The sequence below is a fragment of the Erythrolamprus reginae genome, chromosome 10, assembly GCF_031021105.1.
Source record: "Erythrolamprus reginae isolate rEryReg1 chromosome 10, rEryReg1.hap1, whole genome shotgun sequence".
NCBI classification, from domain to species: Eukaryota; Metazoa; Chordata; class Lepidosauria; order Squamata; family Dipsadidae; genus Erythrolamprus; species Erythrolamprus reginae.
In genome coordinates this window covers 44,334,097-44,350,593 of record NC_091959.1, presented here as the reverse complement: position 1 = coordinate 44,350,593, position 16,497 = coordinate 44,334,097, and the positions used below count along the sequence as shown (strand labels likewise).

General features: G+C 41.8%; 1 protein-coding gene and 1 long non-coding RNA gene across 3 annotated transcripts in view; one reads left to right on the top strand and one right to left on the bottom strand.

Moving 5' to 3' along the window:
- The window catches only part of RBM19 (RNA binding motif protein 19), a 96,248-nt gene extending 92,360 nt beyond the window's left edge, over window positions 1-3,888 (bottom strand). For both annotated transcript variants that reach the window (XM_070762971.1, XM_070762972.1), the window contains exons 1-3: window positions 3,766-3,888; window positions 1,757-1,939; window positions 850-981 (exon numbers count right to left, since the gene is read on the bottom strand). In XM_070762971.1, coding sequence (XP_070619072.1) covers window positions 850-981; window positions 1,757-1,939; window positions 3,766-3,801 — 351 coding nt within the window. In that variant the 5' untranslated portion in view covers window positions 3,802-3,888. The remainder of the gene's footprint in view (window positions 1-849; window positions 982-1,756; window positions 1,940-3,765) is intronic.
- A 9,781-nt stretch (window positions 3,889-13,669) lies between these two features.
- LOC139172952 (uncharacterized) lies at window positions 13,670-16,290 on the top strand. Its single transcript, XR_011559958.1, has 2 exons — window positions 13,670-13,766; window positions 14,347-16,290. It is a non-coding gene; the product is annotated as an uncharacterized lncRNA (long non-coding RNA).
- Window positions 16,291-16,497: the final 207 nt, after the last annotated feature.

The following is a 16,497-nucleotide window of genomic DNA, read 5'->3' as shown; positions in this document are numbered from 1 at the left end:
GAGAAAAATCTCACTAGGTGACGTGCTCTCTCGTGAGATTTCGGCATCTATCTATCTATCTATCTATCTATCTATCTATCTATCTATCTATCTATCTATCTATCTATCTAATCTATCTGACAAAATTGAACGGGTCCAAAGACGGGCTACAAGAATGGTGGAAGGTCTTAAGCATAAAACGTATCAGGAAAGACTTCATGAACTCCATCTGTAGAGTCTGGAGGACAGAAGGAAAAGGGGGGACATGATCGAAACATTTAAATATGTTAAAGGGTTAAATAAGGTCCAGGAGGGAAGTGTTTTTAATAGGAAAGGGAACAAGGGGACACAATCTGAAGTTAGTTGGGGGAAAGATCAAAAGCACCATGAGAAAATATTATTTGACTGAAAGAGGAGTAGATCCTTGGAACAAACTTCCAGCAGACATGGTAGCTAAATCCACAGTCACTGAATTTAAACATGCCTGGGATAAACATAGATCCATCCTAAGATAAAATACAGAAAATAGTATAAGGGCAGACTAGATGGACCATGAGGTCTTTTTCTGCCATCAGTCTTCTATGTTTCTATGTTTCTATATTGGGCATATATTAACCTAGCCGCCGTAGTCATATGGATAGCCTGATGCTTTTCTAGTTTTTGATGAAATATTCCCAGCAAAAAACGTCCTGGTTTTTTTTTTTCTATTTTAGTGCCTAAAATTTCTTCCAACCAGTCTGTAATTACGTTCCGGAAGGATTTTGCTTCTTTGCACTAGGTTGAGGCAGATACAAAGTAGAATAGCTTGGAGCCTTTATCTAAAATGCGTGATAAAGCTTGTTTACAAAAAAATAAAAAACTTTTTCTTACTTGTTTCTTTTCCGCACGGTCTGAATTCTTTGTGGATGTTTTAGAGGCTTCCTTTAACAATTGGGGCTTGCTTGAATGTTTGCTCCAAGCTTTAGGCTTCGATGGATCCCCAAAAGACTTACATACTTCAACCTAGGGGGGGAAAGAGCAATTTATAAGCCTACAGTCTATAGAGATTCTCAGTCATCCAGGTCATGACTGTGGAAAGTTACTGTTCAAAAGACAATTGGGTTTTCTTTAGGCTTTTGTTCCCGCTGAAAAATGTTTCGTTTCTCATCGAAGAACCTTCTTTATTTTTAATAGAAGAAGAATTAGAACTGAAGAAGCTTCTTGGATGAGAAGTAAAAAATTTTCAAGGAAAAGCAATAAGCCTACCCAAACATCAGTTATTTCATGAAAGTGGATTTATACAGGAGATCAGGTGATTCTCAACCTTTCTAATGCTGTGACCCCTTAGTATAGTACATTATGTTCTGGTGACCCCCAACCACAAGTCCAGTGCCCATTTTCCCAACAGAGCTTTAATATGTTCCAAGGTGCTACAATAGAAGCTTTATTTCCTAACACCATGGGAAATTTATCTTTTCCCATGGTCTTAGGTGACCCCTGTGAAACGGTCCTTCGACCCCCAAAGGGATCTCCAGGTTGAGAACCACTGCTATATAGTGTCTTCATCTGTCTTAGATCAAGGAGAGAACGAGATGAACTGAATCACTGAAGTTTCTTAATAACAATCTAAGGATTAACATTGTGCCTGAAGTTTGGGAAGGGTTAGCAAACCTATTTTGCACCTTAAACTCCTAGAAATCTTCCAAAAGCCTGAAAATATCCAGAACAGTTGGTTCAATTTCAAAGGACATTCCTCTCTCCCAGGCTAAACAAATATAAAAGCAAACATGTAGCTCACCGTGACTCTGGATGTATCTATGAAGCTTTTGTTGAAATGAGCCTGGGCAGTTTTGGCATCTTCTTCCGACTGGAAGCCAATAAACCCAAATTTCCGGAATTTGCCATCCTTGGTGAATTTCAAGCAGCAATCGGTCAGCGTCCCAAAGGCGGCAAAGAGATGGCGGAAGCGTTCTTCCTTGATCTGTAGGAGAAGCAATGGCGATCAAGTCATCCCAGCAGAGCTAAGAAGGCTGATGTGAATCAGCCCAGTCCTCCTAATGATGGGACCAATGTCACCCAGCCTGTTTTTGTGTGCAGGCTTGAATTAAAACTCCTGCTCTCCTAGAGACTGGACCAAAGTCACCCAGTCAGCTTTCACACCCAACACAGGACTGGAACTCTCTGTCTCAGATATTGATAAAATTGAACGGGTCCAAAGACGGGTTACAAAAAGAGTGGAAGGTCTTAAGCATAAAACTTATCAGGAAAGACTTCATGAACTCAATCTGTATTCCCTGGAGGACAGAAGGAAAAGGGGGGGACATGATCGAAACATGTAAATATGTGAAAGGGTTAAATAAGGTTCAGGAGGGAAGTGTTTTTAATAGGAAAGTGAATACAAGAACAAGGGGGCACCATCTGAGGTTAGAAACATAGAAAACTGACGGCAGAAAAAGACCTCACGGTCCATCTAGTCTGTATAGTGTAGTATAGTATAGTATAGTATAGTACAGTGACTTTCAACCTTTTTTGAGCCGTGGCACATTTTTTACATTTATGAAACCCTGGGGCACATTGAGAGGGTGGGGTGGGTGGGTGGGTTCTTAATAAAGTTTGGACAAAAAAATTCTCTCTCTCTTTCTCCCTTTCGCATTATTTCTCTCTCCCTCCCTCTTTCTCTCCCTCTTTCTTTCTCTCTCTCTCCATCCCTCTTTCTCTTCCTTCCTTCCTCTCTTTTTTGCTCTCTCTCTCTCCCTCCCTCTTATGTCTTTCTCTCTCTCTCCTTCCCTCCCTCTGTTTCTCTCTCTCTCTCTTGCTTTCTTTCTCTCTCTCTTGCTTTCTTTTTCTTGTTCTCTCTCTCTCTCTTGCTTTCTTTCTCTCTCTCTCTTGTTCTCTTTATCTCTTGCTTTCTTTCTCTCTCTCTCTCTCTTGCTTTCTTTCTCTCTCTTCCTTTCTTTCTTTCTCTCTCTGAGCTTCGCGGCACACCTGACCATGTCTCACGGCACGCTAGTGTGCCCCGGCACACTGGTTGAAAAACACTGGTATAGTATAGTATAGTATAACTATTTCCTGTATTTTATCTTAGGTCTGTTATGCAATATTGTCTAGGAAAAGGCTGATGGTCACACCTCTCAAAAACACCTCTTATCCTTACCTTTCTTCCTCTCTCTTATCCTATCTTAGAAACATAGAAGACTCACAGCAGAAAAAGACCTCCTAGTCCATCTAGTCTGCCCTTATACTTTTTCCTGTATTTTATCTTAAGGTGGATATATGTTTATCCCAGGCATGTTTAAATTCAGTGACTGTGGATTGACCAACCACGTCTGCTGGAAGTTTGTTCCAAGCATCTACTACTCTTTCAGTAAAATAATAGTTGGGGGAAAGATCAGCAGCAATGTGACATAATATTATTTGACTGAAGGGGTAATAGATGCTTGGAACAAACTTCCAGCAGACGTGGTTGGTCAATCCACAGTAACTGAATTTAAACATGCCTGGGATAAACATAGATCCATCCTAAGATAAAATATAGGAAATAGTATAAGGGCAGACAAGATGGACCAGGAGGTCTTTTTCTGCCGTCCATCTTCTATGTTTCTATGTCCCCCAGCCGGCTTTCAGGCCCAAATCAGGTCTAGAATTCCCCGTCTCCTAGTTTTTGGCCTCTGATACTTTAACTCCTGCACACAGCTGACCATTCCGCCTATGCAGCTGCAGCCCTCCAAGCTACAACTGGCTGTCCAAGATGCAAAAAAAGCCACGATTTCTACCTCCGCCGCAACCCCCTCGCCCCACTTTGCTCACCCCGTTGGGCAGATTCTTCACAATCAGCCGCGACATGCTGCCCTCGGAGGCGGCCGCTTGCAGGGAATAGCCGAGCCCCGCTTAAACACGCGTCAGCCTGGGCGCCGCCATTTTGCCCGGGCCGAGAGATCATGTGACGTCAAGTACCCTCCCCTCTGCGCCTGCGCGCCCGGCGAAACGCCTCTCTGCGTAAGCTGTTGAGGGCGTTCTGGCGCTGTAGCTCTAAAGGGGGAAAGAGCGATAATAATTGATAGATTCTTCCGGTTCTTAATGCGGGGACTGAAAAAATGTTTGAGAGGGATTCTCTCTCTCTCTCCCCCCCTCCTCATATACGGGATTTCAATCGTTTTCTGCAGTTTAGAAAGATAAAATTCAGTGTTGCCCCAAAGAATCAAGCCATTCAAGGAGCGTGCATAAGTGAACCAGTGCCTTCCCTGTCCTGATGTTTCTGTTTTGCTAGTATCATGTATATAAATATTATAATTTTTTTTATTTACATATATATACAAATATTACAAATAGAACCTAGACATACGAAGTTAAAACTCACAAAAAACGGACGAGGGATGGATGAAGGAGAGAAGCAACGTAGAATTAATTATTTTTAATTCGTTATTAATTAACTATTTACTAAGTCTGCACTACTATTACTACTACCCTGTTTCCCCGATAGTAAGACACCCCCGATTGTAAGACGTATCGGGGGTTTCAGGGGGGTCGGCTAATATAAGCCGTACCCCGAAAGTAAGACATATGCCGCCTCCCTCTCATCTAGCTGCCTTCCTTTTTTAAGCGGGAAGAAGGGCGCGCTTTCGCTGCCTTCTTCCGGGACCAGGGAGGGGAGCTGTGAGGGAGGCGGCCTGTTGAGGCCCAGCCCACCGGGGAGTTTGGCTGACAGAGGGACGAAGCCAGACTGCTAAGCTTCGGCTCGTTAGAGGGAGCTGTCGGCCGGAGACGGCGGGGCTTGCTGCAGCGAGCGACCTGCTCCTGCCTTTGCTTTCGCCTCCTCGAGAGCCAGTGAAACTTGCCAGCGGAACCGAGTTAGCTGCAGGGAGGAAAGAGGCAGCATCGAGGGGTCACGACGCAGCCTCTCCGCGGCAGTCGAGGTGGGCGAGGGCCCTGCCTTGGCGACCGTGGGTTGCCACCGTTATGAACCGGCGGGCTCCTCAGAAATGGCCCTGCAAGGGAAGCCGCCCGGCCAGAGGTAGGAAAGTCCCCACCCATCCGGGGCGCTTCCTTCCCATTGGCGCTCTCTTCAGATCCTCCTCCCCTCGCTCTGGGTGAGCAGCGCGGCGTGGCGGCGGTGATGGAGGAGAAGGAAGAGGAGAAGAACGAGGGCGGCTGTCGCCCTTGAGGAGGCTGCCCTGGAGCCCTGAGGTTGAACTTGGAAAAGGGCTCACGAGGCTCCTGTCCCGCGGCTGCCCTTCTGGACTCTGGGGAGATGCCGCCTTCAGGAACGCGACCCTTTCAATTTTTTTCCAATATAAGACATACCCCGAAAGTAAGACATAGTGGGGCTTTCGGGGATAAAAAGAAAGTAAGACACTGTCTTACTTTCGGGGAAACACGGTAGCTTTTCTCCCATTGCCCATTTCCTCCCACTTAGGACTGTATGACTGTAGCTTGTTGCTTGTATCCTTAAGATTTTTATTAATATGGATTGTTTCCTCGTTGCTTATTTGACCCCTATGACAATCATTAAGTGTTGGACCTCATGATTCTTGACAAATGGATCTTTTTTTTCTTTTATGTATGCTGAGAGCATCTGCACCAAGACAAATTCCTTGTGTGTCCAATCACACTTGGCCAATAAAATTCTATTCTATTCTATTCTATTCTTATTTTATTCCATTCCATTTTCTATCCCATTCCATATTCTATTCTATTCCACTTTAATTCTATTCTATTCTATTTTTATTTTATTCCATTCCATTTTCTATCCCATTCCATATTCTATTCTATTCCACTTTAATTCTATTCTATTCTATTCTTATTTTATCCCATTCCATCTTCTATCCCATTCCATATTCTATTCTATTCCACTTTAATTCTATTCTATTCTATTCTTATTTTATTCCATTCCATTTTCTATCCCATTCCATATTCTATTCTATTCCACTTTAATTCTATTCTTATTTTATCCCATTCCATCTTCTATCCCCTTCCATATTCTATTCTATTCCACTTTAATTCTATTCTATTCTATTCTATTCTTATTTTATCCCATTCCATCTTCTATACCATTCCATTTTCTATTCTATTCCACTTTAATTCTATTCTATTCTTATTTTATCCCATTCCATCTTCTATCCCATTCCAAATTCTATTCTATTCCACTTTAATTCTATTCTATTCTATTCTTATTTTATTCCATTCCATTTTCTATCCCATTCCATATTCTATTCTATTCCACTTTAATTCTATTCCATTCTATTCTATTCTTATTTTATTCCATTCCATTTTCTAACCCATTCCATATTCTATTCCACTTTAATTCTATTCTGTTCTATTCCATTCCATTATATTCTATTCTATTGGTGAGAACAATTAACCAGTGGAAGGACTTACCTCCAAAAGTTATGAATGCTCCAACACTGGAGGTTTTTAAGAGGATGTTGGTTAACCATCTGTCTGAAGTGGTGGAGGGTTTCCTGCCTAAGCAGGGGGTTGGACTAGAACAGTGCTTTTCAATCAGTGTGCCGTGAGACATGCTCAGGTGTGCCATGGGGAAATTAAACATAGGTCCCCAAACTACGGCCTCCATGCCGGATATGGCCCAAGGAGGCCATTTATCCGGCCCACCGCCAGCCACCTCCATCCAAACATAAACATTCCACTCACAATCCCTCCACCTATCAGCGACAGGAAGAGTGGAGGCCCAGGGAACACTCACTGACCAATCACCTTCTAGGATTCATCCCCACCACTAGCGATGAACCAATAGCAGGTCGCCTCTCATCTACGCCCAGGAAGGCCCCGTTCGGGCTGCCTCACACTTGTCATTTTGCGGCCTTGGCGAGTAGTTGAAGCTGCTAGTCCTCCCCGTGGTCCCGATTTCTAATCCTGGTCAGGACTGGAGGTAAATGTTGCCACCCCTAGATGAAACCTCAGCTGGTTATCCTGATGATGTAGATAGATATTTGTCCAGCTTTATATCCAATTTCATGAACACAGTAAATAGAAGTTTGAGGAGATAGTTGTGTGGGAAGTCAACTGTGAAGTCAAAGGGAGTGAACACATTCATTTTTGTGACACCAGATTGTCATTTCATTTGCAATATTCTTGCCCTGAAAAACGTTGAGTTCTTGTGCTTAGCCAAGTAAAGTCAGTTTTGAAATACATGGAAGTACTTTTGAGTTAGCCTATCCAGGGGCTATTCTTTTGAATTAATAATAATAATAATAATAATAATAATAATAATAATAATAATTTATTAGATTTGTATGCCGCCCCTCTCCGAAGACTCGGGGCGGCTCACAACGATAAAAACAATATTATACTGGCACAAATCTAATATTAAAAAAAACTATGATAATTGAAAACCAAACAGCACATACATACCAAACATAAATTATAAGGAGCCTGGGGGAAAGGTGTCTCAAATCCCCCATGCCTGGCGGTATAGGTGGGTCTTAAGTAGTTTACGGAAGACAAGGAGGGTGGGAGCAATTCTAATCTCCGGGGGGAGTTGATTCCAGAGGGCCGGGGCCGCCAAAGAGAAGGCTCTTCCCCTGGGGCCCGCGAGACGACATTGTTTAGTTGACGGGACCTGGAGAAGGCCAACTCTGTGGGACCTTATCAGTCACTGGGATTCGCGCCGTAGCAGGCAGTTCCGGAGGTACTCTGGTCCAATGCCATGAAGGGCTTTATAGGTCATAACCAACACTTTGAATTGTGATAATATGTATAATATGTACTGTGTTAGAGTGTCATTTTGTGTTATTTTGGTTGGTGGTGTGCCCCAGGATTTTGTAAATGTAAAAAATGTGCCGCAGCTCAAAAAAAGTTGAAAACCACAGGACTAGATGACCTCCAAGGTCCCTTCCAACTCTGTTGTCATATTCCATTCCATTAAATTACATTCTGTATCTTTCTACCTACTGATTAAGTTCCCCCCTCTATCTACATATGTTCTTCGGAAACATTAAACAAAGTTCAAATGAGAACCGGCAATAGGGCATCGAAATCTCCCCCCCCCCCTCCTCTTTGCCCGGAGTCCTTTGAAAACACTTGTTCAAAGCATGCGCACAGGCAGCCCCGAGTTAATGCAATGCTTCCGGGAACGGTCGGCAGGTGGCGGCAGAGGACAGGAACAATCTCCAACTCGCTCCTCCGGGAATCGCTATTTACAGGATGTTACAGGAAAAAAATATACAAAAAGGTTTGGTTTTGTTGCCCCTGACACTGAACAAGAACGAGAGACTTACGGAGTGGGTTCACAATAAGCCTTACTTTTTTTCAGCCATGGTTTATAGCTAGTCCTCGATTTATGTCCAATTATGCTTATGCTTCTTCCTCCTCCTCCCTCTTGTTCAACAATGGATTATAGCTAATCCTCAATTTATGACAAGGTATGCTTATGCTTCCTTCTCTTCCTTTTGTTCAGCCATAGTTTGTAGCTAGACCTCAACTTTTGACCAATTATGCTTATGTTTCCTTCTCGCCCTCCTCCTCCTCCCCCTCCTCCTCCCCCTCCTCCTCCTCCTTTTGTTCAGCCATGGTTTATAGTTAGTCTTATGGCCAATAATGCTTAGGCTTCCTCTTTCTCCTCATTTATTTATTTTATTTTATTTTAATTGGATTTGTATGCCGCTCCTCTCCGAGGACTCTCCTCCTCCTCCTCCTCCTCCTCCTCCTCCTCCTCCTCCTCCTCCTCCTCCTCCTCTTTCTTTTGTCCAAACCTGGATTATAGCTAGTCCTTGGTTTATCACCACTTATGTTATGCTTCCTTCTCCTCTTATTTTTGTTCAGCCATGGTTTATAGGTAGTCCTTGGTTTATGACCAATTATGCTTATGTTTCCTCTTCCTCCTCCTCCTCCCCTGTTTTCTTCTGGATTATAAACTGCCCAGAGTCCATTTGGAATTGGGCAGCATATAAATACCACTAATAAAATAGGTAGGTAGGTAGGTAGGTAGGTAGGTAGGTGGAGAGAAAGAGAGAGATTATAGAAAGGGGGAAAAGATAGATAGATAGATAGATAGATAGATAGATAGATAGATAGATAGATAGATAGATAGATAATTATAGAAAGGGGGGAATAGATAGATGTTTAGATGGATAGGTAGGTAGGGGGAGAGAGAGAGAGAGATTATAGAAGGGGGGATAGATAGATAGATAGATAGATAGATAGATAGATAATTATAGAAAGTGGGAATAGATAGATGGATAGATGGAAAGGTAGGTAGGTAGGGGGAGAGAGGGAGAGAGAGAGATTATAGAAGGGGGGAAAGATAGGTAGGTAGGTAGATAGATAGATAGATAGATAGATAGATAGATAGATAGATAGATAGATAGATAATTATAGAAAGGGGGAATAGATAGATGGATAGATGGAAAGGTAGGTAGGTAGGTGGGGGGGGAGAGAGAGAGAGAAAGAGATTATAGAAGGGGAAAGATAGATAGATAGATAGATAGATAGATAGATAGATAGATAGATAGATAGATAGATAGATAGATAGATAATTATAGAAAGGGAATAGATAGGTATGTAGGTAGGTAGGTAGGTAGATAATTATAGAAAGGGGGAATAGATAGGTAGGTAGGTAGGTTGATGGATAGACAGACAGACAGACAGACAGACAGACTTAGAATGGTTTTAATTTTTCCTCCTTAGGGTTTCCAGTTCTTTTTAATGTTTCTTTTATTAATTGTCTCGTTGTGTCCTTTCAATTGGAATCTTCACTTGGCTGCCCAGTGTCCCTGTTGGGAAGAGAGCCAATGCAGCTCATGGCTGAACTGAATGAAAACTTTTTTTAAAAAGAAGAAGAAAGAAGCCCGGAGCAGGCCGGCCGCTTGGTGGGAAGGGCTGGAGCCGGCTAATGCTCCCTAATAAGAGACTTTCTCCCAGCCATCCCGTCCGGATCAACCTGCCAAGTGGCATTAGGTGTCTGCCTTTATCTAATGAGCTGGACAGACGATGGCCAAACCCACGGGGGCAGAGGTCACCCAGCGAGGAAATAATATTATGGGATGCCTGCAGCCCCACGACTGGATTCTCAGAGGGCAGACCAGAGACCTAAAAATGCAAAGCCTCTGTGGCTGGTCTCCTGGGGTTGGGCGCAGTGGGGAGGGGGTGGCTCAGCCTTACTGGTGCATCCTTCCTGCTGGCCCTTGCTAAACCAGTCCCATTAAGCCAGTGCTTCTCAAATAGTGGGGTGGACTCCCCGGGGGGGGGGGGCACGGAGCCATGCCATGGGGGGCATGTGACTCCGGGAAGTCAAGTATGCAGAAGTGATGGAAAATATTTGTTGATAGGTAAGTAGGGAGGGAGGGATATATATATATATATATATATATATATATATATATATATATATATATATATATATATATATTAGACAGACAGACAGAGATAGACAGACAGACAGATAGATAGATGATGGAAGATAGATGAGAGAGAGAAAGAGAGATATGATAGATTGGAGAGAGATAGAGATGGATGATAGAGAAATAGATGGGTGATAGACAATAGATGATAGATGAGAGAGAGATACGGATGAGAGATAAGATAGATGATGATGGAGAGATGATAGAGAGATGATAGAGAGATAGATGGGTGGGTGGGTGGATGGGTGGGTGGATGGATGGATAGATAGATGGTAGGTAGGTAGGTAGATAGATAGATAGATAGATAGATAGATAGATAGATAGATAGATAGATGAGAGAGAGAAAGAGAGATATGATAGATTGGTGAGAGAGAGAGAGAGAGATGAATGATAGAGAAATAGATGGGTGATGGACAATAGATGACAGATGAGAGAGATGTGGATGAGGGATAAGATACATGATGGACAGATGAGAGATAAATGATAGATAGATAGATAGATAGATAGATGAGAGAGAGAAAGAGAGATATGATAGATTGGTGAGAGAGAGAGAGAGATGAATGGTAGATAAATAGATGGGTGATGGACAATAGATGACAGATGAGAGAGATGTGGATGAGGGATAAGACAGATGATGGACAGATGAGAGATAAATGATATATATATAGATAGATAGATAGATAGATAGATAGATACCGTAGATAGATAGATAGATAGATAGATAGATAGATAGATAGATATTAGATGATAGATGATTGATCAGATAGATATGTAGGTAGGTAGGTAGGTAGATAGATAGATAGATAGATAGATAGATAGATAGATAGATATTAGATGATAGATGATTGATCAGATAGATATGTAGGTAGGTAGATAGATAGATAGATAGATAGATAGATAGATAGATAGATAGATAGTGATAGACAGACAGACGGATGGATGGACTGACTGACAGACAGACAAGTAAATGAGCCAAGAAGCACGGGGGCAGCTTCTCTCTAGCAAAGGAACCTGGAAGAGAGGCAGCCGCCTGATCCTTCCCACCCACCCTGGTCCTCCTCCATCCATCACCCTTCCTTTCTCCTGGTTTCCTTCTTTGCTGGAGCCCGAGTGGGCTGCCCAGGATAGTCCAGGCAACAGCTGCCTTTGATCAAAGCCACATCTGGGCTTGCCAGTGCGGAGGAGGAGGAGGAGGAGGAGGAGGAGGAGGAGGAGGGAGACTGCGCTGTGATCAAAGGTTGGAGCCCTCTGACAGCCTGATCGAATGGGGGGAGGGGGACAGAGAGGGAGGGGGGCTGTCAACACTAGCCCTCTGCTCCTTTCCTTGCTACCCCCCCCCCACCCCACTTCGGTCTCCAACATCCGAGAACAGAGAGAAACAGGGGTTCCCAGTTTAGGGGAATCCTTTGCAAAGAGGCCTGCCTTGGAAAGTGGGGGTTGGCTCAGAGCCTCCATTGTCCCCCCCTCCCCTCCATCTCTGCCCTCTTCCACCCCACCCACCCCCCAACTTTCACTCTTTTGAGTGAAGAGTGGGACAGGGGTGATCCGAAGTGCAGCAGAAAAGCGAATCTGGTTGATGGATGGTTGGGAATCGGCGTTCAGGCAGAAACAAACAAACAAGCTAACTAACTAACTAACTAACTCACTCACTCACTAAATAAATAAATAAATAAATAACTAAATAACCAACCTACCGACTCACCCACCCACTCAACAAACAAATAAACAAACAAACAATTCCCATTGCAAGATGGGTTCCTGAGCATAAGAAGAGTGTTAAAGAAGTTTGAATCATTCAACATTGGTTTTTTTTTTACAGGCTTGTAATATAAGCTGTTTTGGATACAGAGCAGTGTTTGGATGGAGATTTACTCAAATACCAGGCAGTCCTCGAGTTATGATATCCACTGAGCCCAAAATTTACGTTGCTAAGTGAAAGATTTCTCCTCCTCCTCCTTCTTTCTTCCTCCTTCCTCCGTATTCCTCTTTCTTTCTTTCTTTCTTTCTTTCTGTCTTTCTTTCTGTCTGTCTGTCTTTCTCTTCTTCTTCTTCTCCTTCTTCTCCTTCCTTCTCCTTCTCCTTCTTCTTCCTCCCTTCTCCTTCTCCTCCTTCCTTCTCCTTCTTCCTCCCTTCTTCTTCCTCCCTTCTTCTTCTTCTTCTTCTTCTTCTTCTTCTTCTTCTTCTTCTTCTTCTTCTTCTTCTTCTTCTTCTTCTTCTTCTTCTTCTTCTTCTTCCATTTTCTTCCCCTACCCCAACTCCTCCTACTCTTTGTGTTCTTCCCCTGTGAATTCAGTTGGACAGAGAGAAAGGACACTGGTCGTATTCCCCAAATCAGTGTCCACACCTAAGGGAAGACTGGAATTGACAACCTAGGCTACCAATCCAGTATGATGCCAATTTGAAAATCTCAATGGCCTTTTATTTTCCTATTTCCCGGTTGCAAATATCTTTGCTCCTAATTTTCTTCACCGCACAGAGGTCAAGCGCAAAGAAAGTGTAAGGAGTCGTTCCACTATCTCTCTTGTTTATCTCCCTCATCCCACACCTGGAAATATTTGCAGAAATAACAAAGAACGCTGGGCCCGAGAAAAAAACAAAGGGGAATTGTCAGCGTTATGCTGCAAGGGAGACATCTGGCCAATTTGCAAAAATGGTGATAACCATCTTTGCCTTTTGGACGGTTGCACTCTGGCCAGCCGATGCCCAGCAGGGCTGCAGAAGACATGTGAATTGGCCCGGTGGATATTTTTTCACAACTTCCTTCTGAAACCATGTTAGGCCTAACTGGAGATGCTGTGCCCCCAAGTCTCCCCATGGTCATGAGAAGTCAAGTTGCATCAGCTGGGCGCCAAGTCACACTTCAGAGAAGGAAAAACAAAATCTATGTGTGTGTTTGTGTTTGTGTGATGGGAGAATAACATAACAATGGAAAGGGACCTTGGAGGTCAACCATGGTTTATAGCTGGACCCAGTAATGGTTTATAGAAACATAGAAACATAGAAGATTGACAGCAGAAAAAGACCCCCTGGTCCATCTAGTCTCCCCTTATACTATTTCCTTTATTTTATCTTAGGATGGATCTATGTTTATCCCAGGCATGTTTACATTCAGTTCTTGCGGATTGACCAACCACGTCTGCTGGAAGCTTGTTCCAAGGATCTACTACTCTTTCGGTAAAATAATATTTTCTCATGTTGCTTTTGATCTTTCCCCCAACAAACCTCAGATTGTGTCCCCTTGTCCTTGGGTTCACTTTCCTATTAAAAACACTTCCCTCCTGGACCTTATTTAACCCTTTAACATATTTAAATGTTTCAATCATGTCCCCCCCTTTCCCTTCTGTCCTCCAGACTATACAGATTGAGTTCATTAAGTCTTTCCTGATACGTTTGATGCTTCAGACCTTCCACCATTTTTGTAGCCCGTTCGATTTTATCAATGTCTTTTTATAGGTGAGGTCTTCAGTTTATTATTTATTTATTTATTTATTTATCTATCTATTTATCTATTTAGATTTCTTTACTTGGTTAGCACCTGGTTAAGGCTGGAAAGAAACATTCAGCGCAAGTAAAGTAATGGGGGAAAAAACCATACAAAGACAGAGTTTGGAAAATATTCTTCATAGAGAGTAACAATGAAAGAGCCTGCAAGGTAAGAGCTGGGAAGAGTGTTAGCAGCTAATTAGGGCTGGAAAAAAGCTACATTCAGAGTATAAGACACGACAAATTATCAGCCTCTTTTAGGGAGGAAAAAGGTGCATCTTATACTTTGAAAAATACACTATTGGCTGACTTGGTTGCTATGCCTATTCATTGGCTGACCTTGTTACCATTGGCTTTCCCAGTTCATGAATAATCTGACAATAGATTCAGGCAATTCAAGAGAAATGCAAGCTTAAGTTCTCTACAAGAATCTGACCAACTAACAGTCAAGGGAAATTTGGTATACGATTAAGAAGAATTATTACACCTCAATACCCAAATGGCTATTTCCAAATGAATTACTAACTTTTCCTAATCTTTTCTCCCATAGCAAAATATTGAGATACCACCAACTACTTGACAAATCCTATCTTCTTATACCAAAACAACAATTACAAGAAAAAGGGATAAATATGGATTGGCTATCATACTTACAAATCAAATCAAAATACAAACAATTTGGATTCCAAAACGACAACGCAATAGATACAATCTTTTTCGGCCCTCTACCAAAAATGATTTCTAAATGATACAATTCTTTATTAACACTGGAAAATTGCAAAGAGCAAGTTAAAGGATGTATGATAGCCTGGGCTCAAAATTTTGGTTACACGATCAATTTAACTGAATGGGAGAAAACTTGGACAATAAATTATAAGATGACCACAGCAATGTCCTATAAAGAATATTGAGATACCACCAACTACTTGACAAATCCGATCTTCTTATACCGAAACAACAATTACAAGACAAAGGGATAAATATGGATTGGCTATCATACTTACAAATCAAATCAAAATACAAAGAACATAAAAAACAATTTGGATTCCAAAACGACAACGCAATGGATACAATCATTTTCGGCCCTCTAGCAAAAATGATTTCTAAATTATACAATTATTTATTAACACAGGGAAATTGCGAAGAGCAAGTTAAAGGATGTATGATAGCCTGGGCTCAAAATTTTGGTTACACAATCAATTTAAGTGAATGGGAGAAAACTTGGTCAATAAATTATAAGATGACCACAGCAATGTCCTATAAAGAAAACCAAAATTATAGACTGTGCGGAAATGTCCAAAATAGCAATGGAAACACAAAACAAAAAAGATTCAGAATATTGTAAAATATGGGATAATTGGTACAAATGGGTTTCAGCAAAAAAAATACCAAACTTTTATATTATGAAAATACTAATAACCTTATCTTATTTCTGAACGTTCAAAATTGATTCAAATTAATTTACAAAACAATTCCAAAACCAACTAAATTGTAATCAAATCAAATCTTTCCCAACTCCAAATCTTTCCACCTGTAACTAAACTTTAAAATCTTCGTACTCTTCTTTTATAAATCACCTTTACTTATCTATTATTACCCAATATATATAGATGTATACATATACTAGAAATTGATATTTCATTGGAAACGAGATGTAAGATTTACTACTACAATTTAAGATATACTGTACAGTGATACCTCATCTTACAAACCCCTCGTCATACAAACTTTTCGAGATAAAAACCCAAGGTTTAAGATTTTTTTTGCCTCTTCTTCCAAACTATTTTCACCTTACAAACCCAAGCCGCCCGCCACTGGGATGCCCCGCCTCCGAACTTCTGTTGCCAGCGAAGCATCCGTTTTTGCGCTGCTGGGATTCCCTTGAGGCTCCCCTCCATGGGAAACACCACCTCTAGACTTCCGTGTTTTTGCGATGCTGCAGGGGAATCCCAGCAGCACAAAAACAGGCACTTCGTTAGCAACAGAGGTCCGGAGGTGGGGTCTCCCAGCGAGGGGAGCCTCAGCGAAATTGCAGCATCACAAAAACACGGAAGTCCAGAGATGGGGTTTCCCATGGAGGGGAGCCTCAGGGGAATCCCAGCAGTGCAAAAACGGGCGCTTCAGCTGGCAGAAGGGGTGAGTTTTGGGCTTGCACGCATTAATCACTTTTCCATTGATTCCTATGGGAAACATTGTCTTGTCTTACAAACTTTTCACCTTACAAACCTCGTCCCGGAACCAAATAAGTTCGTAAGACAAGGTATCACTGTAGTTGGTAATAATAAGGATACTGTTTATTTACAATGTTTAAGAAACATTATAATGATACTAAGGAATTTATGTACCATGATGTATAATGTTACTATTTTTCCAAATTTCTTGATTTTCTACCCCCTTTCCCTACCCCCTCTTTTTTTCTTCTGTTCATCCTTTCCTTCCCCCCCCCTTTCCCCCCTTTTTTTCTGTATTTATAAATAAATTATATTTTTTTTAAAAGGAATTTAAGGTAGGCTGGACTTGTGGGCAGTCAGGGAACCTTCACTCAGCCTGGCCTTTTCCTACAAAATTATGGTTCCAAATTATCTTTTACTCTTGATTTAAAAAAAAAAAAGCACTCGCTTTTTATTATCTATTTTTTTATTTTTATGATCTACAAATCTACAAATCATAGAAACATAGAAGATTGATGGCAGAAAAAGAC